Consider the following 23,895-nt stretch of genomic DNA (forward strand, 5'->3'; position numbering starts at 1 on the left):
TAATATTCAATCATTACAGTCTGTGAGAGTAACAAAATCACTTTTTGGGGTGAAACAGATCTAGGATACTTCTTGTTTCTTTCATGTCATTTAATTATTTAGCATCAATATACTAGTATAAAAATGTTTGAAAAAGTGAATTTATAAGCTAGAAAATCAAAAGGGGGATTCATAAGATGGATCAACTAGCCTATTATGAAATGTTAGTCAAAAGCCCGCACGTATTATTATTTATTTTTACTTATTCAAATAGTACTCACGATTGGGATCAATTAACCTCTGGAATTTGAAAGTCGGTTTCCACCGATCCGATCAATGGGGATACCAAATCGCCTTTTTGGATGATTTACTACTTTCCTAAAACAAATCAGGAGAACACATGTAAGCTAAGGTTCAAGTTATCATTACTTCTGCTCTTTTATTTCATGTAGATTCGGAGGCTTTGTTTAAGAATTGAATTGAACATGACAGTCATCATTCATTAGCACCCACTACGTATCAGTCACTATTTCTTATTTCAATATCTGTCGGAAGCAGGTATTACTACCTCTATTTTGCATCTGAGGAAACTGAGGTTTAGCAAAATTAACACCTTATTTGAAAACATGCAGCCCAGAAACAAAGCCAAATCTTATTAACACACCGATCTGCTAAATGTTTCTTTTGGGTAAATCCCTTTGCTTCTTCAGAATTTGGTGCATTCCCCTGTTAATTGAGGAAGATTGAACTAGGTCAGTGGTTTTCCCCTATATCTGTCACAGAGTGGTTTTTCTGTGTAAGGGTGGTGGTGAGAGAGAAAGGGTGTTGATGCTGAGATTGAAAGTGAGATAAACCATGTGTTCATATCTTCACTCAAAATTTTTTTTTAAATTTTTTAAAAGATTTATTTATTTATTTATACAAGCTCTGGGTACAGTCAGAAGCGCGGGAGGGCGAGAGAATTCACCAGAGCCAGAGCGGGGAGCAGAGCGGGCAGAAGGACCTAAGTACACTGCTGAGGGGAGCAGCGGGCAGCAGGAGAGGTCTGCGCGCCACGCGGGACACTCCTCAGGTGGCAGGGGAGCAGCCGGGGATCGAACCGGCGCTGCAGAGGCTGCAGAGGCTGCTGGCAGCTTTTCAACCCAGCGCTCAACCGCTACGCCACCGGGGAGGCCCTCTTCACTCAAATTTTAAATAGAGAAGCTTTGTGTGTAATGGACTATGTATCTGTATTCTGTGTCAAGTATTATTTAGGGGAAAAAAGTCAATATGAAATTTAAAAAAAAAATCATACTAGAGGCCTTTCAGTTTGTGTTCTGTAAATTATCCATTAAAAAGAAGAAACATTTTAATTTGACTTCATATGGTCATCACATAGTCCTATCACATCTGTGGGACAAATTGTGGACAAATTACCCCGTAAGACAACTTAATCAATTTTAATGGCTTAAAGAGTTGAAAAAGATTTGTTTCAGAATATTTTCAATAATTTCTTTAGTTCTTTTCTAATTTCTTGCATTATATTGTCAATTCATATTATAAAATTTAAACACTAAAGGTAAATGAGGGGGGAGGGCAAAAAATAAAGGTAAATGAAAGCCACAAAATCTATGAATTTTTCTTTATTATCATTATGTGGCTCTCGGGATTTGTAAGATAGAAATAGCATTTGATTTCAAAAACCTACTCTCAGATTAGCAGTGATTTAATGTAAATATTAGAGAAAAAAATCTCTCATTTTTATCAATGCGTAGTTTTTACCTTAACTGCCTTGTCATATGACTGTTAGGTAAATAATTAAACAATTAATTTAAATTATTAGATAATTTAAATTGTATTAATACAATTAAATTGAAGGTGCTTTATATTTATCTAGTGCTTTCTATGTGTCAGGCACTGTGCTTAGTACTGTGCATACAAGAGTGATAAAAATAGGCATTGGATCTGATAATGGAGTTTACCATCAAATAATACTGTAGGAATAGGGCCACACTTTGTTTTTAACTTTTTTTTTCTTAAAGATTTATTTATTTATGCACACAAGAGCTGGGGTACAGGCCAGAGATGCCTGTAAGAGGATTCACCAGAGACAGAGTGGGGAACAGAACAGGCAGACTGACTGAAATACACTGCTGAGGGGAGCAGTGGGTGAGACAGGAGAGATCCGCCTTGCCATGTGGATTGCTCCCTGGCCAGCCAGGGATCGAACTTGTGCTACAGAGGCTGCGGATTGCTTTGTAGTGCGGTGCTTAACCCCTTGTGCCACCAGGGAGGCCCTGTTTTTAACTTATTACCGTTTTTCCCTCTGGATTCACATCTATTTCCCTTTTTGGTTTGCCCTTAGTTTGCTAGTCACTGCTACATGCTTTGATTATATGTATAAGTGCATTGGTGAAGGAATTTCTATGGGGACTACACCTGAGGGGGGGAGCAAATATTGTTTAAAAATGAACAATGATGTAAAAAAAAGTAAAATAAAATAAAATAATTATTTATTTATGCATATAAGAACTGGGGTACAGGCCAGAGGTGCAGGGGGTGAGAAGATTCACCAGAGACAGAGTGGGGAGCAGAACAGTCAGATTGACTGAAATACAATGCTGAGGGGTGCAGTAGTTGAGAATGGAGAGGTCTGCTGTGCCATGTGGGTAGCTCCCTGGCTGGGGATCGAACTCATGCTGTTGTGGCTGCTGATAGCTTCATAGTGCTGAGAGTTAACCCCTTGTGCCTCCAGAGAGGTCCTACATGTATAATTTTATAAAACTGTCTCTGAAACAATAGTTTGATCACTGAAGAAAAATGTGGTGAAGAAATATTTATTACCTGTCTGTAACCTAGCTATATCTCTACCTCTATTTTTAGATTTCTGAGAAATATGTACTTTAAATTGTTTTCTATTGTTTGTACTTCTGGATTTCTTGATATTCAATTTACTACATATCTTTCAACTTGATAAATGCAAAATTTATTGTAAGTGAAATTGGCATAAAGTTAATGGTTAAAAGTAAGTCATAGGAGAATATGCATATCAACTGTATGCTAGGTCTTCAGATATAATATAAATAATGACTATAAAATAAAAAAAAATTTTTCTTGATATTTTCTGTATTTTTAGTCACATAGTAAATCTATAGATTCTTAATTTAAGTAATTATTTCCCTCATGGTAGTCAGAATAATGGTTGTCCAAGGACATTATATCTGTAATCTACAGACTATGTAATTATGTCACCTTACATAGCATGAGACTGAAGATAAGGTTAAAGTTGAGGACCTTGAGATGAGATTATTGTGGGTTATCTGGGTGAGCACAATCTAGGATTCTTTAGAAGTGATATGAATAAACAAGAGTGGGTCATAGAGCTGCAGTCTGAGGAGGACACAACCCGCCATTATTGGCCTGGAAAATGGAGGAAAGCATCATGGATCAAGGAACATGGTGGAATTTCGAAGTTCTTGAGAGAACATGGTGACTTGGCTCTACAACAAAATGGAACTGAATTTTGTCAACAACCTGAATGAACAGGAAATTAACCCTCCCCTGGAGCCTACACTAAGGAGCACAGCCTGCTAATCTCTTGACTACTTCTAGAGCTAGGCTGCAGATCAGACAAAAGAATAAACACAGCAAAGCATGCAGGAGGAAATTTAGAGGCCTCCTATTGTCTAACAATCAATCACATGACTGCATCTATCTAAAAAGGAGATGAGGGCCTCCCCGGTGGTGCAGCAGTTGATCACTGGGTTGTGAAGCTGCCCACAGCCTCTGCAGCGCCGGTTCGATCCCCGGCTGCTCCCCGGCCACTGGAGGAGGGTCCCACATGGCGCGCAGACCTCTCCTGCTGCCCGCTGCTCCCCTCAGCAGTGTACTTCGGTCCTTCTGCCTGCTCTGCTCCCCGCTCTGGCTCTGGTGAATTCGCTCACCCTCCTGCGCTTCTCACTGTACCCAGTGCTTGTATAAATAAATAAAAATAAATCTTAAAAAAAAAGTATTAAAAAAAATAAAAAGATGAGAAACATTGTCTAAAGTGAAACTGATGAGGAAATATTAGATCTTGGACTCACAAATTATGAGATAATAAATTTTTATTAAGTCCAGAAATTTATGATATTTAACATGGTAACAATAAAACATGAATACATTTGTTTTTAAGATTTGGGGATAATGCATAAATGTAATGTAAATATATTAAAAAAAGATGGAATTTTTATTAATTGAACCCTTAAATTCCTTCACTTACTACCACCACTATAACTCCAGGGAAGGAGGAAGGAGGAAGCCATGTCAGCATGGTGCTCAGGGGAAGTCCCAGGCAGATGGGAAGAGGAAGTGAGAAACCAACCTTTTACAGGTGTACAAAGGACTGGTGAGAAGGGAAGGAAATAACAGCTGGAAGAAAGAGTAGTGTTACACTTGCATTAAACTCCCAGGAAAAATACTTTTACTTTTAAAAAGAGAAGAAAGCAGGTCTTGTGTGTTATTATCAATTAGAACAGAACATTTGGATCAATATCCATACTAACAATTATATTTTCAAAAGTGGAATTTTTTTTTCTCACTACATTTGTTGTATGTTTCTTACTAAATAAAGCAAATGAGAGGTAACTATGGCAGAAAGCAAAATAAACTGTTCCCCCCTCTTCCTACATTCCTCATTCCCTGATGCTTCCTTCCCTTCTTTTCCCCAGATTTGATCCAAAAGTGTTATGAACTAGAAGTTGGAAGAGTTGGATTATTCTGTTTGATTCTTTTACTTACTGATAGTGTAAATGTTTGTCTCTAATGATTCTGAGCTTCTCTTTCATTTTGTATACAATCCAAATGATATCTGCTCAGATTATCTAGTGAGGCTGTTTATTCATTTACTTATTAAGCAACAAATTTGTTAAGCAACTTATTTGTTAAGCAAAATTTGATTATTTTATGCACAACCATATTATGTTTGTTCTCTGAACAGGGGATGAGACAGACATTAATTGTTAGAGCTCATGCTTTACTTGAAAAAATATACAGCATTTTATGCATTTTAATTGATGCTGCTGTTCTTTCCTATCTGTTTAGTTCAGTGATTTTCAAACATTACCTTACTATTTATGAAAATGAAGTTTTATAAAGGTGAGCAATATCTAAAGCATTTTAGTGAAGAATTGTCTTAGCAATGGAGTGCACCTCTTAGTATATGATTGCCACCAAAATATCTTCCTGAAACACTTAGGGTCTTTAGAGCAAAGCTTGGAAACCACTGATAAGGCGGATAAAGTAGGTAATACATATTTTTCTTTTAGCAATATATCTTTAATTACTTTGATTTATCATATCAAATTTGGGATTGGTTGTAAATGCTCACAGGTATCTTGAAATCAAGAGAAATTAACAAAATATATGAAATATTCATTCAGCATTTAAAAAAATTAGCATAATATATAAAGAAACAATAATTTCTATAAAGTAGGTAAACCAAAAATTATAATAAATCAGTAAATTTAAACAAGTCCTCTAGCTCTCTGTTCAGAAAAAATTGGCAAGTAGTACTTATCTTAACATTTTTGCTGATAGGAAATATTTGTGAAACATAAACATTGTATAACATGTACATGGACAAGAATACGTATGGGTGAAGCAAATGCTAACATAAAAAAAATATTAAGACCAAAAGGGAAAACTGTATTTTCTGACTGTATAGTCCCTCTTGTGACAAAATAATGGTATGACATGGCTTATATTATATATCCATTTAAAACTATACTCTTTTTCCATTCTAAAATGTTTTGATAGTAATTTAAGGGTACAAAATAAATGTAAAGAGAATATATTATTTATTTTAAATATAACTTTAAAGTCACAATAAAATATAGACTTCTTATGCAAAATAGACTTATTTTACATTTATATTGTTTTTCTAATAGAGGTTTTCAATTTCTAAAGACATTTTACATTCTAAAACAACAGTTAGAAAAACTGTATTAAAACTTTTTAGAATCACTTTCCACAAAGAAAGTGTCTGATAAACAGACACTTTCCAATGTCTGTTTAATTTAAAGAAAAATTAAACCAGCATCCCTACTGACAGCACTACTGTAAGAAATAGAATATTACCAGTAATTTAGAATTCCAGTGTTTTCACTTTAAAATTATATCTCTCTGATGACTCAGTCCTACTGGCAATCTGTAGACTGATTTTTTTCCCTTACAATCTATACGTATTCTTTAAAACTCTCTAGTTTAGATGGCTCTACAATTTTATTTAAAAGGAATTATGTGTGAATTCTTGGCTTCTTTAGGAAATATTTGTGAACGTTGACCTGTGCAGCTGCAATCCCTCTATTTTCCGTCATGTAATTTTTAATTATAGGCATCTACAAAAACATATTTATATATTCCACTATGGATGTAAATTCATAATTCCTTTTTTGTTTTTATTATATATTGTTAAACTGATTTTTTTTTTACATATTCCACTAGTGCAATTTAAGGATTTCTCTACGTTTATTTTCAGAAGTAGAACTGCCAACTATGCCGGCACTTAATTTTATAATAAAGCGTTAGAATGTTTTCCAAATTTGTTGAACCAATTTACACACCCAAGAGCAGTGTACGACTTGCCTATAGTTTCAGATTTATGCTTGTGGTTGATGATGGGCTTTAAATTTTGGCAGTCCAATTCATTAGTAAGCATATCTCATGGTTTCAATTTGCTTTCTCTGAATATTAATGAAATTTTCACCTTTTCATTTGTTTGGATTTTCTGTTTTTCAAGTGCCTATTCAAGTCTTTTGTCTGTTTTACTTTTGGCTTGTTTTTCTATTAAATATTGATTTATATGAGCATTTCATATAATCAATGTTAGACTTTGTCAGTTATATGCAAATATTATTTCTTATTTTGGTTAATGTTGATTGAAAATAATTTATGTCTTTTATGAAAATATTAAATATTTTAAGGAAATGTTTAATATTGTTTTAAAATTTATCGGAATTTTTAATTTATTAAATCATCTTTATTCTAATGTTGTGAAAATATTCTCCATGGTAATCCTAAATTTTTCGTGTAGTTTTGTCTTTTGCATGTATATTTTTAGTTCTTTTGAAATTATATTTTTATTTATAGGGTGAGAGAGGGTCATGTTTCTCTTTTTAAATATATCCATATGCAGTTATTTATAAACTTTAAATTCAGCTTGTCAAGTTTCAGAAATTTCTTCTGTAGTTTTACCTGGAATTATATCAAATCCAAGGTATAAATCATTTTGGATGTTACTGAAATATTTGTAATACTGAATTTACTAGAATAATTTATTTAGATAATCTTTAAAGCCTTCTCATAATTTTTATAATGTTCTCCATAAAGGCTTATCATAATTTAGTGCATTTTTTTTAGTTATGATATTATTCATATGTGTTGTAGGTTTTTAAAGTAAGTGTCTCTAACTCAATTGAAACAAGTTACCCTTCTTTTTTTTTTTAAGATTTATTTATTTATTTTATACAAGAACCGGGGTATAGGCCAGATGCGCAGGAGGGTGAGAGGATTCACCAGAGACAGAGTGGGGAACAGAACAGGCCGACTGATGAAATACACTGCTGAGGGGAGCAGCGGGAGAGACAGGAGAGGTCTGCGGCGCCAGTGGGACACTTGCCGGCTGGCAGTGCTCAACCACCTGCGCCACCAGGGGAGACCCTATTCCCTTCTATTGTTAGTTTTCTGGTGATTTCAATCATGAGTAGAGGTTTAATTGTATTACATACTTTTTCTGCGTCTATTGAGATGATATGATTTTATTTCTTCAATTTGTTAATTCTAGTATTTAGCTTCTTACTAAAGCAAATTAACCTTATACTATATTTTTTATGATAAACCCAACATAAGATGGTATGCTATATTTTAAATACATTATTTGAATTGCCTTTGTAAATTTTTGTAGTAATTTATATCTAGTCTTTTTCCATATATGACTATGATGTACAGATGCAGCTATTTTTGTAGCTTGTGCTTTCCATTACGGATATCCCTTTGTTATTCACTAAATTAAGGTTTGAGAACATGTTCTGTATAACAAGCAAGACTTAAAAACAACCTAAGGCTTACTTTTAAAGTTGATTTTGTGGACCGTGAATTTCCAGAGTTGTTTTATGTGAGATTAAACTATTTTTTTCCCAATTGCTGGATACAAAAATTTTCCTGGAATCTCTTATGGCTGAGTTCCAAACAAAGAAGCCTTGAAATTAGTGTATGCAACGTGTTACTTAGAACCAACAGAAGCTGAAAGATTGCAAACTCTAGACTCCCTCCATCACTCCCCAAGAAATGTGGAAAGGAGCTCTCAAATCTAAACCATAGCGAAGAATATACACAAAGAACTGAAGAAGAAACAGACTGAACCACAAAATTAAGGGCAAAATGGCAGCAATAGGGGCCTCCCTGATGGTGCAAGGGGTTAAGCACCGCACTATGAAGCAATCCGAAGCCTCTGCAGCCAAGAGTTCAATCCCCAGCTAGCCAGGGAGCAACCCACATGGTGAAGCAGACATCTCCTGTCTCACCCACTGCTCACCTCAGCAGTGTATTTCAGTCTGCCTGTTCTGGTCCCCATTCTGTGTCTTTGGTAAATCTTCTCACCCCCACATCTCTGGCCTATACCCAGCTCTTTTATGCATAAATAAATAAATCTTTTAAAAAATGGCAGCAATAGAGATTTATATATAAATCACTATGAAAATAAATGTAAATAGAGTGAACCCTTTAATTAAAAGGCACAGAGTGACTGGTTGGATTAGGAAACAAAATCCAATATTTTGCTGTTTCCTGGAAATGTGCCTGAGCTTCAAAGATAAATATAGGCTCAGAGAAAGGGTAGAAAAACAACTCTATAATTGAATGAGACTCTAAGGAAAGGAAGGACAGCCATACTTATATCAGTGAAAATAGATTTCTTGCTAAAAAAAGTAATGGGGCAGGGATGGACACTATGTAATGATTAAGGGGACATTACATAACACTCATCAATGTATACTCACCAAGCGATAAGAATCAAAATATATAAAGCTAGTTACTATCATGTGAAAATAGAGATTGGGAATACCCCATTTGTGGCAAGGAATTTAATACATTGCTTTTATCAGTGGACAGATCAGCAAGACAGAAAATAAGGATAACATAGCCTTAAACAAAGAATTAGACCACCGAGGCTTAATAGACTTTTGTAAGTCACTACACTTCCCAAAAGCTGAATAAACATTTTTCTTAAGGATTGACCAAGTGTTGGGTCACAAATTCATGAAGATTGAAATCATACCAAGCTTCATCTCTGACCATTAAGGTATCAAACCAGAAATAAACCACAAAAAAAAAAAGCAGGAAAAACCTCTAATTTGTGGATACTGAATAACACAGTACTGAATGATTATTGGATTAGTGAGGAAATCAAACAAGAAATAATAAACATCTCAAGACAAATGACAATGAGGACACAATCTTCCAGAATTTATGGGGCACAATGAAATCAGTACTAAGAGGAAAGTCTATAGCAATACAGGCACATGCTAAGAAACAAAAGCTCAAATAAATAACTTTATCTCTCACCTCAAGGAACTACAGGAAGAACAAAGCCAAAAGCCAGTAAAAGGGAAAAATCAAAATCATAGCAGAAATAAAATAGAAATTAAAAAAAATAGTTAAAAAGGTTAAGGAAACCAAAACTTGGTTCTTTGAAAAAAGAAAAGATACATTTTTGTAGGGTAATTAAGAAAAAAGGGAGAAAACTCAAATAAATAGGGTCACACATGAAAGAGAAGTTACAACAGACATTACAGAAATTCAGAGGATAATAAGATATTACCATGGACATTTATATGCAATAAGTTCAATGACCTAAAAGAGATGGATAAATTCTTAGAGTGAATAGATAAATCGAAAATCTGCATAGACTAATTAGAAATAAGGAAACAGAAACAGTAATCAAAATTCCCCAAAACCAAAGGTCCAGGTCAGACAGATTTACAGGTTCTATCATAACTTTAAAGATGAGCTCCTACTTACCCTGCTCAAATTCTTTTTTTTTTTTAATATTTATTTTTATATAAGAACCGGGGTACAGGCCAGATGCGTGGGAGGGTGAGAAGATTCACCAGAGACAGAGCGGGGAACAGAACCAGCAGACTGACTGAGATACACTGCTGAGGGGAGCAGCGGGCGAGACAGGAGAGGTCTGGTTCCTCATGTGGGGTTCTCGCAGGCCAACTGGGATCAAACCCACACGCAGTGGCTGTGAACAGTTTCGCAGTGCGGTACTCAACTGCCTGTGCCACTGGGGAGGCCTACCTGCTCAAATTCTATTAAAAAAAAAAAACTGAGAAAGAGGGAATACTTTCAAACATATTTTATGAAGCCAACATCACTCTAATACCAAAGTCAGACAAAGACCACACACAAAAAGAAAACTACAGACCAATTTCCTAATGAACACAGATGTGAAAATCCTGAACAAAATCTTAGTAAATTGAATTGAATTCAACAATGCATCAAATGGATTATACACCATGACCAAGTGGGATTTATAGCAGGGATATAATGGTTCAACATCTGAAAATCAATCGATGTAATTCACCACATTGATGAAAGGGAAGATAAAAAAAACATATAATGATATCAATAGATATCAAGAAAGCATTTGATAAGATTCAACTTCTACTTACAATGAGAATCCTCAAAGAACTGGTGATAAATGGAACATATCTCAACATAATAAAGTCCATTTATGGTCTAATGGCTAACAGGATGCTTTTAAAGAGTTCATTAACTTAGATTAGTAAATTGAAGAATTAAATTATTTTACTATAAAGCTTAGATGAATACAATGACTAATCTCCAAGATGGACCCATATAATTGTACCATTTGCAGTTTCCTTCCACTTTAATTAGGGCTAACCTTTGTAATCAATAGTACATTGTGGAAATGACATGTGTCTTCCAAGATTAAGTGATAAAGACTATTTTAGTTTCTGTCTTGCTTTGTTGGATTTCTCACTCTATGGCAAGTCAACTGCTATTTCCTAAGGACACCCCAACAGTCTGATAGAAAGGTTTATGTGATAATGAACTAAGGCCTCATGCCAACATCTGGTGAGGAGCTAAGACTTCCTGCTGAGGTCTTTTTGGAAGTGGATAGCTGGCCCGTGTATAGTCTTCAGATGACTGTAGTCTTGCCCAACTTCTTCACCTAACCTTGAAGAGACCCTGAGCCAGAAACACCCAGATAAACTTTTTCTGGAATTCTAAGGCAAAGAAACTCTGTGAGAACATAAATATATATTATGATCATAAGGTACTAAATTTGTGGTAATTTTTGCATGCAACAAGTGTGTAATGCAGTGATACTCAAAATGCTCTGGTATGTCCTAAGAGAAGAGATCATGCTCAATTTGAGAGATCCAGGAAGAATATATAGAGCATCTAGAAACAATAAAGTAATTGGTGCTCTTGAATACTGCAATCTCAGTTATCACAATTTAAAGTTATTATAGAATGAAGAAATGGCTATAGAAGGACAGACACTAATACAGGAGCTTGGAAGGACTGATCCACAAGGATATTCTAAAATGAAGGACTCAGCAATGTCCTGTAAAGAATGACAAAGGAAATAATCAGATTCCACTGAGCTATGTTTCCATTTAAAAGAATTAGGCTTTTAAGTTTAAATTCCAGAATGTCAGGCTGATGGACCATATTAAACCTGAGCAATAGTATAGTTTTTAGTAATGAACACATAATCCTCCCCTGCCTACTGAATCTACAATCAGAAATAACAGAGAAGTAGTAATAATTGCATAGTCAATAGGTAGAAATGAAAATGTTATTTTTTTGTTAGTCATCAAGCAGAATGTAGGATAAGGCTTTATGTATGCATTTAAAAGGAATTCCTTACAGTTCCTCCCAGGATTAACCAGATTTACACAAGTAGTCATAGTTACCCAATAAAATCTTGATGGACATGAGATTAAATATACTATCCTTCCCAATAAATGATCACAATAAATGATAAATGATCACTTCTCCCCTGCAAAGGAATGACTAAATGTAGGGCAGGGGGCCATTCTTTTCTTTGCGGAAATTCTTCTACATGGAAATAGGAGGCTGGGGAACATAAGGAGTAATAAATGGGATACATCTAGAATTATTAAAGAAGTGCTGCTTCTCTAAGCAGAAAGTTGACTTACAAGTTTTGGAAATCTATCTCAAAAGTGGTGATTCAGTTTTAAACAGATTCTGTTAAATTATTGATAATGGTGTTGACTAAGCATAATGTCAACTTTTGAGGCATTATTCCCAGGAATGAGCCATATGAACAGGCAGTCAGAAAGAAACCATGAGCTCTGTACTCAAATAATGAGATTTAAGTTACTGTAAGAGTGACCAAAGTATGCTTGATTTATAAACTGCTATAGAACTGAGGGTCATGAAAAGAGGAATATTCATTGCTTGATTCATGAACTTCTTTTGAGGGTCTTATGAAACTCTGGAAATTTCTATCCAGCAAATGTAGTCTCACAAAAATGTCTTCTAGAAATTTCTTTTGGAGAGAGTATTAACACTTTGGGAGAAAGTTTTAAATCTTCACATATGAATTAGGGTGAGGAGAAAAGGCAAAGAAACTGTCTCATTCTGTGGTATGGGATGGAAGAGGCAAGCAATAAAGAGCAGTTATTAGGAAAATGGCTGATGATCACTTTGTTCAAAGCCATTTCCTATTGTACAGTCAGGCTTTCAACCAGAAGAAAGCAAGAATGGAAATAGGGCACTGCACTCCGAGTCATTTTTCTGTGTTTCTCAATCTGAAAAGTGGCCCATTTTGAACTACATCATTTGGACATCACCACATGAGAAGTGTAAAGAAATGGCAAAAATCATTAGATGTCTAGTTTGGTCTAAGTATGTGGTATTGCCTCATAATAAATTAGAAATAAAAATGAATCATTAGGATTTTTCTAATATTCAGGACAGTCATCAAGAAAGTCAATCATGTCTGACAAATTGAAATTGGAACTGTTACTCCCAATTTTCACTTGAAATTTATTTTATATCTGGATTAGGATAGAAACCCATATATAGTTGGTGCAGTTTTTTCCAAACTATTGATTTAATGCATATATTTTAAGGGAACATCACTGTTCTTGATGTTGGGTAAGTGGCTTATTTACATAGAACTTTAATTTCTTGATCAGAAGTACTTATTTAAGTGAAAAGCCTTTGGAGTTGGAGTTAAATGGCCTGAATTTCTAGGTAGGTAATCTAAGAAATTCTTTTGTCCCTGAAAATACACCAAAAAAAAAAAATGGAAATGATAATATCTTATTAGGGTATTAAAGAGATTAAATAAAAACCTTCAAAATGTTAAAATGGAATTCTTTTTTCAAGTCTCAGTTTTGGCTGTTGCTCAAGAAAAGCTTAGAAAAAGAGTTGGGTGGCAAGAATTTCCTTTTGCATTCCAAAGTGATGTGCTAGACAAATGCAGTGTTTTTAATGAAGGTTCCTGATTTTAATCTAATAAAAGCATTGATGTTGAACAGGTAAAGAGGAATTTCTCAAGTACAAGTTATTGGGGAGCAAGCATTTAACCTCCTTTTTCATGTGGAGGAAGAGCTTCAAGTAAACCACACAGAGAGCTTGACCTGTAGCTGTTGAAGAGAGTACAGCTGATAGAACAGTGTCTATGAAACCTAAAGGGCAAGAAGCTGTGAGAACTGGCTCCATGCCAGGGTGAGTAAACAACTGCATAAGGAACAGTTCCTTTCAATGAGCAGTATCAAGGATGCAGGTTTTCTGGGAGCAGATATAGAGTGACCTCAGGGGTAGGGTTGGCCTAGGATAATTATAAAAAGGGCCCTTCCTGAAGTGCTTTCTGCCAGGGGGATGAATGTGGTGGCCTCAGCAGGATGCTCATAATGGTGTCAAATGAAGAAGCTGAGAGGATGAGGAGGAAAACTGATACTCCTAGGAGAAAAGTGTTGTTGAAGACAAAGATTTTTATATGGATGTTCCCAATAGGGGAAATGCAATGACCCCCCAAATAGATCCCATGATAAACAACAGTCAACCTTGAATATTTACTGAGGCCAGAGAGCACTAACGTCAAGTTGTGATAAAATCAGTCAAAGAACACTTTTCTTTCTCTCTCTGTATCCCATTCTAATACTGGACAGACAGAAGGAAGTCCATGGTGGTAGGAGAATGAATGAAGTTAAGCGGACACTATCCCCTTCACACCACAGCATTCCAGCTTGAATGGAGAAGGGGAAACTAATAATATTCAGAATTTGGCCTAAGACATAAAAAGGTTATTTTGATTACAGATATATACTTGTTTTTCCAATAAAAGTGACCAAAGGGATTTTTATCATTTCTGTGACCTGCAGAGCTATAGTAGCTGCCTTTGTTTTTATCCATGAGAGGGGAAACAGCACCTGCTGAATGGGCTCAAAGGCGTGTGGGTGGGGGATAAAATTGTTATTTTGATTTTATCCTATGTGGTTCTCTTTCATTTAAGTGGTTATAACAACATCCTTTGGGAGCAAAGTATTTATTGGCCTGAATTGATGCAATGTATCTATCTGTGCTGGTATCTTCCCTTTGTTCTCCTGATTCACTTTTCACTTTTTCTCACCCAGTTTTCAGTCCAAGAGGCTAAGCTGTCTGGATCACAGAAAGCCACTTTCTGACTTTGGTTTGGAGTAGGCGATGGGCAGACTTGGCAGGAAGAGATCAAGAGAGTGGAAGCCAGGACAGGTAATTCTCCCAACTCTCTCCAAGGAAGGACACTTCACCTTGATCAAAGTTCACTGTTTCTTTCAAGAAATCTGATACCTCAGGACTCTCTCACTTTTGAAAACTTCCTTCTTTTATCTCTTTAGATCAGGCCCTTAGGCTGTTGCACCATCCATCATAGTTCACCTATTATGAGTCTTTTGTAAGCAGTCTTGCCACAAATAAAACCTTAAGTCTATTTTATTTATTTTTTTTTAAAAAAAGATAGAGCTTTTATTTTTAATTTTAGTTCAGTTCTTTCCCAAAATGGAAAATACAGCATCAAATAGAGAATGATGTAAAGAAATTTGGAGTCCTCTATTGCATACCCCACAGATTGGGCAGCTAGTGACCAAATGAACAGTGACATGGTTAAAAACACAGGATACAAAGCCAGGTGGCTTGGGTCAGAATCCAGGTGCAGCTGTCCACTTACTTCCATGCTACATGCCTATGGTTAAGTTACTCTCTACTTCTTTTTTTCTAATTTTTTAAATTAATGTTTAAAACATTTTTTACATCATTTTTCATTTTTAAACAATATTTGCTTTCCCCAACCCCCTCAGGTGTAGTCCCCATAGAGTTTCCTTCACCAATGTACTCATCACCTCAGTCCCCTGTGCTCCTCCCTCCTTCCCTCTGATCCCTCTCCCATCATCTCCCCTGCAGGATGGAACACAGACAGTTTGTTCAATAAATGGTTCTGGGAAAACTGGACCACCACATGCAAAAAAATGAAACTAGACCACTACCTCTCACAGTGCACAAAAATCAACTCAAAATGGATAAGAGAATTGGACATAAGACCTGAAACCATAAAATATATAAAAGAAAATAGGTAAAACACCACAAGACATACATCGCAATAACATCTTCAAAGATTCCTCACCCAAAGCAAAGATAGTCAAGGAAAAGTCTATCTGGGATTACTACCTGGGATTACATCAAACTGAAAAGCTTCTGTACAGCAAAAGAGACATTAACCAAAACAGAGAGACACTGCACTGATTGGGAAAAAAATATTTGCACTTTATTCAACTGACAAGGGACTGATCACAAAGATATATAAAGATCTCACACAACTCAACAAAAACAAAATAAATAATCCAGTCAAGAAATGGGCAGAAGAACTTAAAAGACATTTCTCCAAAGAGGAAATGCATGTGGCCAACAGGCATGTGAAAAAATGTTCAACACCCCTTATCATGAGGGAAATGCAAAACAGAACCACATTGAGATACCACCTTACACCAGTAAGAATGGCACATATCAAAAAAAAAAAAGCAACAACAAATGTTGGCGAGGATGTGATGAAAAAGGAACTCTCCTACATTGCTGGTGGGAGTGCAAACTGGTCCAACCATTATGGAAAGCTGTCTAGAGGTTCCTCAGTCTACTAAAAATGGAGCTACCATACGACCTGGCAATTCCACTCCTAGGGATCTACCCAAAGGACACAAAAACATTGATTCAAAAGACCACTCCTCTGTTTATTGCAGCACTATTTACAATAGATAAAACCTGGAAACAACCCAAATGCTCCAAAATAGATGATTAGATCAAGAAGATGTGGTATACATACACAATGGAATATTATTCAGTAATCAAAAAAGATAAACTCATGTCATTTGCAGCAACGTGGATGGAGCTCAGAGGAATTATATTCAGTGAAATAAGCCAGAAGGAAAAAGAAAAATATCAGATGATTTCACTTATAGCAGGAATATTGGGGAACCAAATAAGATATCAGTATAAAAAAATAACAGTACAAAACACAACAAAGCAAAAACAGACAATTATAAATCTCTCTATTTTAAATATGCTGTGTATTTCCTGTAGAACTTGACTGACAGCAAATATGCTCTGCTGAACTCAAAAGAGTAAGGGGAGAATTAATGTGAAAATGTTTATAGTAATGAAATTGAAATATGGAGAATTATTATTATATTGTTTTTGCAAGGTATTTTTAGTATAGTATAAAGGAGTTGGGGAAACTACCTTTTAGAAAAATTCCCTGTCAAATCATCAATATTTTCTAATATTAAAAGGTGATTCAGATAGTAGAGAGATAAGTTTAGCTGTTTCCTTTTGTTTTTGTAAATGGAATGCTGATTTATCAATTTCAGGTTTTAAACAACTGAACTGAATGAACAAAATGTTTTGGACTTTAAGATTTGGTGAAATTGGGCTTCCCCTGGTGGTGCAGCAGTTGAGCGCTGGATTGCAAAGCTGCCCACAGCCTCTGAAATGCTGGTTCGATCCCTGGCCACTGGCGAGGGTCCCACATAGCGCGCAGACCTCTCCTGCCGCCTGCTGCTCCCCTCAGCAGCGTACTTCGGTCCTTCTGCCTGCTCTGCTCCCTGCTCTGGCTCTGGTGAATTCTCTCACTCTCCCATGCTTCTGACTGTACCCACTGCTTGTATGAACAAATAAATAAATCTTAAAAAAAAATATTTGGTAAAATTGCCCTGGAAAATATCTTGATCTGTTTGTGTTTTTGTTTTTATTGGCATATTGATAAACTGAACACAACTTTTTCATGGTAATTGGGCTGTTTAGTTTCTTTTGGAGTCCATATTCACAAATTATTGATTTCTAAAATTTGTGAAATTTTTCCTGTGTCTCCAATTTATCTATTTAGAGTTCAAAAAATAGTTTCCAATATAAGTTCCTCTATTTTGGTGGGGGCTGGTGAGTGAGGGGTGGCAATAGTGCAAGAAGAGGAAGCTGAATGTGGAAAACTGTTCCAATGCTGCCTTGGACAAGTTTTGTAAATTCCCTTACTTATTACCCTGCCAATCTGGGCAGTCTTTTCACTCTTCTTGCCCTTCCTGCAGGGGGCCAGTTTCAGATTAGACCTGGATAAAGACCGAGGTGCCAAAAGTCCTATTATATTATGCTCTTTTTTATAAAAGAGCATTTTGAATTTTCATTCATCAGGTTATTTTTGTACTAATATTTTTTATACAAAAAGGCTAGTCTTCTCTTTTCAGTTTTTATCTCTTATTCTTTAATAAAAGATTCATTCAGTTTAGTTAGTAGTTTTTCTTCATGTTCCCAAGTAACTATGTGTTGGGATAGGCCATTTTTCCCAGTTAATAAGTATGAAGCAATCAAAAATTCATTCTAAATTTTATATGCTCCCATTATTGTCTCTGATTTGTTTGATACATTATTGTATCCATATTTTTAGACAGTATGATTATAACATATGCATCTTTTTTCTGCACCATTATTTCACTTTATTTCTAATGTTATGCTTAAACCAATTCTTATGATAACTTTCCAGTATTCTGGTTGCCTGAAGAAACTCATTTAGTAACTTCCTTAAGAAATACTCATAGGAACACGTTTCTATTTTTTGTAGGTCCATAATGGTTTATTTGTAGCTTTTTTTGTGTTTATTTTTTACTAATTATTTTCTTACATTGTTGTTAGATAGATTATATCTCCTACTATAGTATCTTTTTGTGATACATCCCAAAGAAATCCTTATGTGAAACCTCATATAGATTACATATGATTCTGATTTAATATATATTTAGCACATATGCTACTACAGCTGTATTTACAAGTATTTACATATAACATTTATATATTGATATTCAAATTATTTTATAGGTTATGTTGCAAGATCCAAGAATGAAAGAAACAATATTTATTAGAAACTTCCACTTTCTTTTCCGGAACTTTATTTATTCCTTAGATTTCCATAGCCTTCTATGAATTGCTCTGAAACATGTATCTTCTTGCTTTGTATTAAAATTCATTATACATATTTTTGTGTTTCTTATTAATATGTCATTTTTCTAAGGGATAGAGTGTATTTCCTCCTCTTTTCCACCAGAGCCCAACACAGTGCTTAAAACATAACTGAAACTAATTTGTATTTCTTTAATTAAAACAGACTCTGAATTTCAAAATACAGGTGTGAGATCATTTTTTAATTACAGGCAGTATGAACATAGTCCTAAAGTGTTGATTTTATTCAGTATTACTCTTAGAATATTTCAGAGCAGTGCACTAGAATATTGCATCCTATTTTCTAAGAATCATGGCATATAGCATAGTCACAGAACTATAAACAATCACAAGTCCTGGAACTCCAAGTAAGTAGGTAACTGGGGCACAGGGTATGACGACAGGCACATATAGAAATGAGGTGCCAGGTTATAAAATCCTTTGTAGGATTTAATAAGGAGTTTGTTTCTCTCTTGTGAGCAATGGAAACATTTCCCAAAGAGAATTTTGGATTAGATGATCTCCAGGTGACAGAATAAATGACACATTGTTGATAAAGAGGTGGTATTGATGATGGAAATGGAGATGAGGAAAGACTGGAGGAAAAATATGAAAAAATTTAGTCTAGAATTAGTAAAGTCTTACAAGGGGAGGATATTCTGGAGATACATAAGATACAAAAAAATAGTGCTTAGAGAATTTAGTGAAAAATTAAATATTTAGCGTAAGCAAAAGGAATCCCAGTGAGCAAACATTCCGAGTAAATTCTCCAAATTCTAGACTTTGAAAAGTGGGGGTTTCTTGTACCATTGTTAATATGAAATGTATAATATGAAGAATAGACATCAGAAAATGAATTAATTTTGCAGTGATTTTTTTAAAATACTGATTGTTAATGATTAAAGGGAAAATGAATACTTTAATTCTGTAATAATAACAAACATCTTAAAAGGTATTCTGATTTTACAGTGGTAAGATACCTGTTTTATAGATACATAGGCTGAGGAATACAGAGGATAAAATTCTCATACATGTCACATGGTTAGTAATGATGAGATATTTGACTTTAATGTGTTCTAACTCTTAGTCCTGAGAGCTCTTCACTACCTCTTTGTAATGTGAGTACACTCATTCACATGTTTTGGAAAACTTTATACCCCAATAAAAATAAAAATGATGTTCTGCTTACCTCTATTATATAGAATATTTATTTGTCTGAAAAATTTATCCCTTACATTTAGCACACACATCCTCCTTCATTTCCCAAATACTCTAATTAATGTCTTACAATAACTTTTATATCCACGGGCAACAGAATCTTAAGTGACATTATGACAACAACATTTATACATACAGTTTCTGTCATTTTTTCCCATAAACAGTTATTTCTAAAATCTTACTATGAACCTCATAAGTTAGCTAACACACTATCAAATCACTCTACCTATAAAGTTTTCATTGTATTTTTTTTTTTATTTGGAAGTCTGTTTCTGGGTCCATATTAGGAGAATTAGAAAATGCAAATGTCACTTACCTCTGTTTACCTTTATGATCTACAGAGCCAGCTGAGAGTCTGTCCAGAGGAGACCCAAAGCCAGAGAAGCTTCTTTTCTTCTTTGTTTCAATCACATCATTTTCCAGTGACCCAAGTTCATCAAGAAGCAAGAGTTTTGCTGCCAGATCAGTGGCTGATTTTTCTTCTCTGAATGCGGGGGGTGACTGCTCACCTATGACTCCAGAATCAAAAGCCTATGGGGCACAAAAGGAGATTTCATTTTTTAAGAAAATTAAATCTCAAATATGCACATCCCTGTGTTTGGCTTTTGCTACCTTTAGCAGACAGGCTTTTCAGCTAAACATGATTTCTCAGGTGATTGTTTACCAGGGAGAAAGACTTTGGGGCTAAAAACACATAGAGTGAAGTATATACAAAAGAAATTAAAGCAAAACAAAACATATGTACTTTTATGTGTACAACACACACACACACACACAGAATAAAGGTCTGCTGCTAAAGCTTTATATATTAACAGATCATTCTTTCAGATTCTCAAAATCCTTATCATTCTCACAGTACTTTCTCCGTGCTTTCATTATTGCACTCACTACTTTTTCTTCCTGTATAATATTGTCTATATTTGTAATGATTGTGAGCTTGTAAGTTGAGGGCAAAGACTGTATCTAATTAGGGTTTCATTTCTTCCAGTCAATATTAGCCCAGTATTTTATTCATTGTCAGTATACAATAAATTTCTGATGAATATTTACTGCAAGAGTTCTAAAATAACTAAACCCTATTCTGTCCCCACTCATTCATTCTTTACTGGATCAAGACATGATCCAGTATGCCAATATGTATCAGGTTCTGCATTAGATACAAAAATATCCAGAATCCAGTTTCTCCTCTCAGGGAACTTGCCATCTCCATTAATATATCATGTGATATATTAATAAATATTAATGAGTGTTTACAGTGAATTGGAGCTATCCCATGACTTCATTATTTCATGTAAAATTTCTTTGCATGTTTGTTTGTGTTATATATATTACTTTCAGTTCGTCCAAGTCATAAAAGTATGGGTTCCAGTTTGTGAAGTCTGTCCTTTCCTAGGCCCAAGGACAGCATTTTAAAAAAAATTACCCTGTTAAGGATTTCTGTTGTTCAGGAGATACTACTTCTTTTCCAAGAGCCTGAGAATGTTTCCTTATGGGAATAAATGTTAGCTCAGGGAGCTCTTCCATTTCCCCACTTAGTTACATTTTCCCACGAGCCAGAGTCTTGGATCATTTTTCTTAACTTCCTGTCTTTCTTCTTACATTATTTCTTCCATTCGCTCCATTTCCTCCAAGAAAATGAGCACCCAGACTTTTTGAATCCTTTTCATCATCAACTAGAACATTTTTTTTTTTTTTGAAATACTTAGTCTGACTCATAAACCTAAAGCTATTGAGCTTTCTTATTCCTAAAGCAATCAACTCCATAGTAAGTCTGGGTAGTTCATTCTGGAAAACTGCTCCTGCTCTTTCTGATTCCCATAAGGAGTGACTTACATTGGATCCTTTTCAATGTTCCATGCACATTTTTAAATGATCTTAAAATTTGCTTCTCTATCTCCTGCCTCCCTTTCTTCTCTATCCAATTCTGAATACTGCCATGAAGTTAATTATCTCCAATACCAATTTTACCATATAAAAAGAAAATTAAAAAGCTTCCATAGCTTTTTATTACTTACAGTGCAAAATCTGCAGCATGGTTCCAAATCCTTAAAATCTCAACTTCTTTCACTTCCCTATATAATCCTGACAACAGAGAATTGTGGGGGAGGGGATGCTAAAATTATGGGAAAAAATTTCTAAAAGCAGGAGAAAAATCTTCAAAAGGCAAAGATCATTTTTAAATGACCTCTCAGAGAATCTTCCCAAATATGTTTTTGGTTTTCAAATTGACACAGATAATAGAGTTTTGCTTCTTTTAAAATACATTTTCAGGGCCTCCCTGGTGGCGTAGCAGTTGAGCGCTGGGTTGCGAAGCTGCCCACAGCCTCAGCAGCGCCGGTTCGACCCCCGGCTGCTCCCCAGCCGCTGGAGGAGGGTCCCACATGGTGCGCAGACCTCTCCTGCCGCCCGCTGCTCCCCTCAGCAGTGTACTTTGTCAGTCTGCCTGTTCTGTTCCCCGCTCTGGCTCTGGTGAATTCTCTCACCCTCCCGTGCTTCTGACTGTACCCAGTGCTTGTATAAATAAATAAATAAATCTTTAAAAAAAAATAAAATATATTTTCGATCCTCAGGGAAAAATTCATATCACTTGTACAAAACTCTTTCTTTGGTAAAGTGCATTTCACAAACTTACTTTGTTATTTTGAGAAGTACAAAGAATAATCTCATAAGATCAAATAAGCCAAATGAATTATTCGGTGGATGGAGATGTCTTCATATTTCTTTTCCTTTGTATTTTATTCATGGCAGCAAGAAAACATTTACAGTTTTGTTGTTACGATGCAACAAAAAATTAGCCAAAGCTGCTCAAATTTTGACATGTAAATTTTACATTTCAATTTGATATAATTGATTTAATTTTTACTTTTACTGAACTAATAATGAATTTTCTCTGCTTTTCTTGTTCAAGGAATGCAAATATTTGCTACTGCTTTCGGCTTTTTTTTTAATAGCATAAATAAAGGACTTTCTCTGATTCCATGGTGAGTACAAGACATTAAAAAATGACTCTTTCTTGATTTTGTGTTATCAAGACATTTCCCTATTTGTCAGCTCCACTTGCTTCTGACACCAGTCAAAAAAAATATGTGATCCCTTAAACTAGTTGTATTTACCTCTGTTGCTATATCCACTGAGAGCACCTTTCCTGAGCTCCACAGCATCAATGTCACAATCAGGATAAAATGTGCACTTGCCAATCTCCAGTCCAGCATCTAAGGGTCATATGCATCAGGGTTAACATTAGTTAGTTAGAAAGAAAACAAATGTTCCTATAAACTTGTTAGAGGCAAGTGACAAACCAAGTTATTCAACTTCAGTATACTGGGGTATGTGTCTGCAAAACTTCAATAATACTTAATAGGACCTGTCAATCTACGAGGATGACTTCTGTCAGGGCTTCATTTCCATGGAAACCCTAGACCGGGGTTGTACAACTATAATCATATTTTAATTCAAAGTAACTATGTCTAGTTTGTATTACTTTATTCTCTGCCTAATCCAGGGATTGCAACCTCAGGAACGTAAAAGGAAATGTGTAAAAGTTGTCAGCTATGTCAGAAAAAGAAGGGGTGGGGGTTTTGATGAAACAGAAAGGATGTGCTGTGTCTCTATGCATTTAAATTCAAAATTTCAAAATGCCACATATGTGTTAGAATAATTTTAAGTCCTTGTGTTATGTAAGGATTTCTTAAGCAAGACTTAAAACGTAGAGGTCTTGTTAAAAAAAAATTACCTAATGTCACTTTGTCAAAATTAAAAATTCTGTATATAAGATAAAAATAAACTACAAATAAATTAAATTTGGTATATAAAAATGGTATATATTTTCAGCATATAAAAATAAATATTTAAGTAACACAGAATAGTAAAATTAAAAACAGACACACAAATAAAAATGGGGAGAATTACCAATGGGAATTTTATAGAAAAGGAAATTACTTAATGGGAAAAAAAACATCCAAATATACATGCAATCTATTTAATACAAATAAAGAGAAATGATAAACCATTCATACAAAACATACTGGCAAAAATTTAAAGTCAATATTGCAAATGTTAGAATGATATTAAGGAACAGAAAAAACACAGCAATGCTGGTTAGGTTAAAAATGGATCCAGTCATTTGGAGAAAACTGGACAATAGTCAGAAAGGTTATATCC

General features: G+C 34.9%; 1 protein-coding gene across 1 annotated transcript; it reads right to left on the bottom strand.

Annotated features, from left to right (window-relative positions):
• Window positions 1-272: 272 nt before the first annotated feature.
• On the bottom strand, window positions 273-22,946 carry OSTN (osteocrin; the record flags this gene model as incomplete). The annotated part of the gene is made up of 3 exons (XM_084232280.1): window positions 273-357; window positions 20,051-20,265; window positions 22,848-22,946. 3 exons carry the CDS (start codon window positions 22,944-22,946, stop codon window positions 273-275), a joined length of 399 nt encoding a protein of 132 aa, XP_084088406.1.
• Window positions 22,947-23,895: the final 949 nt, after the last annotated feature.

Source organism: Talpa europaea (genome assembly GCF_964194135.1).
Source record: "Talpa europaea genome assembly, chromosome: 4".
Lineage (NCBI taxonomy): Eukaryota > Metazoa > Chordata > Mammalia > Eulipotyphla > Talpidae > Talpa > Talpa europaea.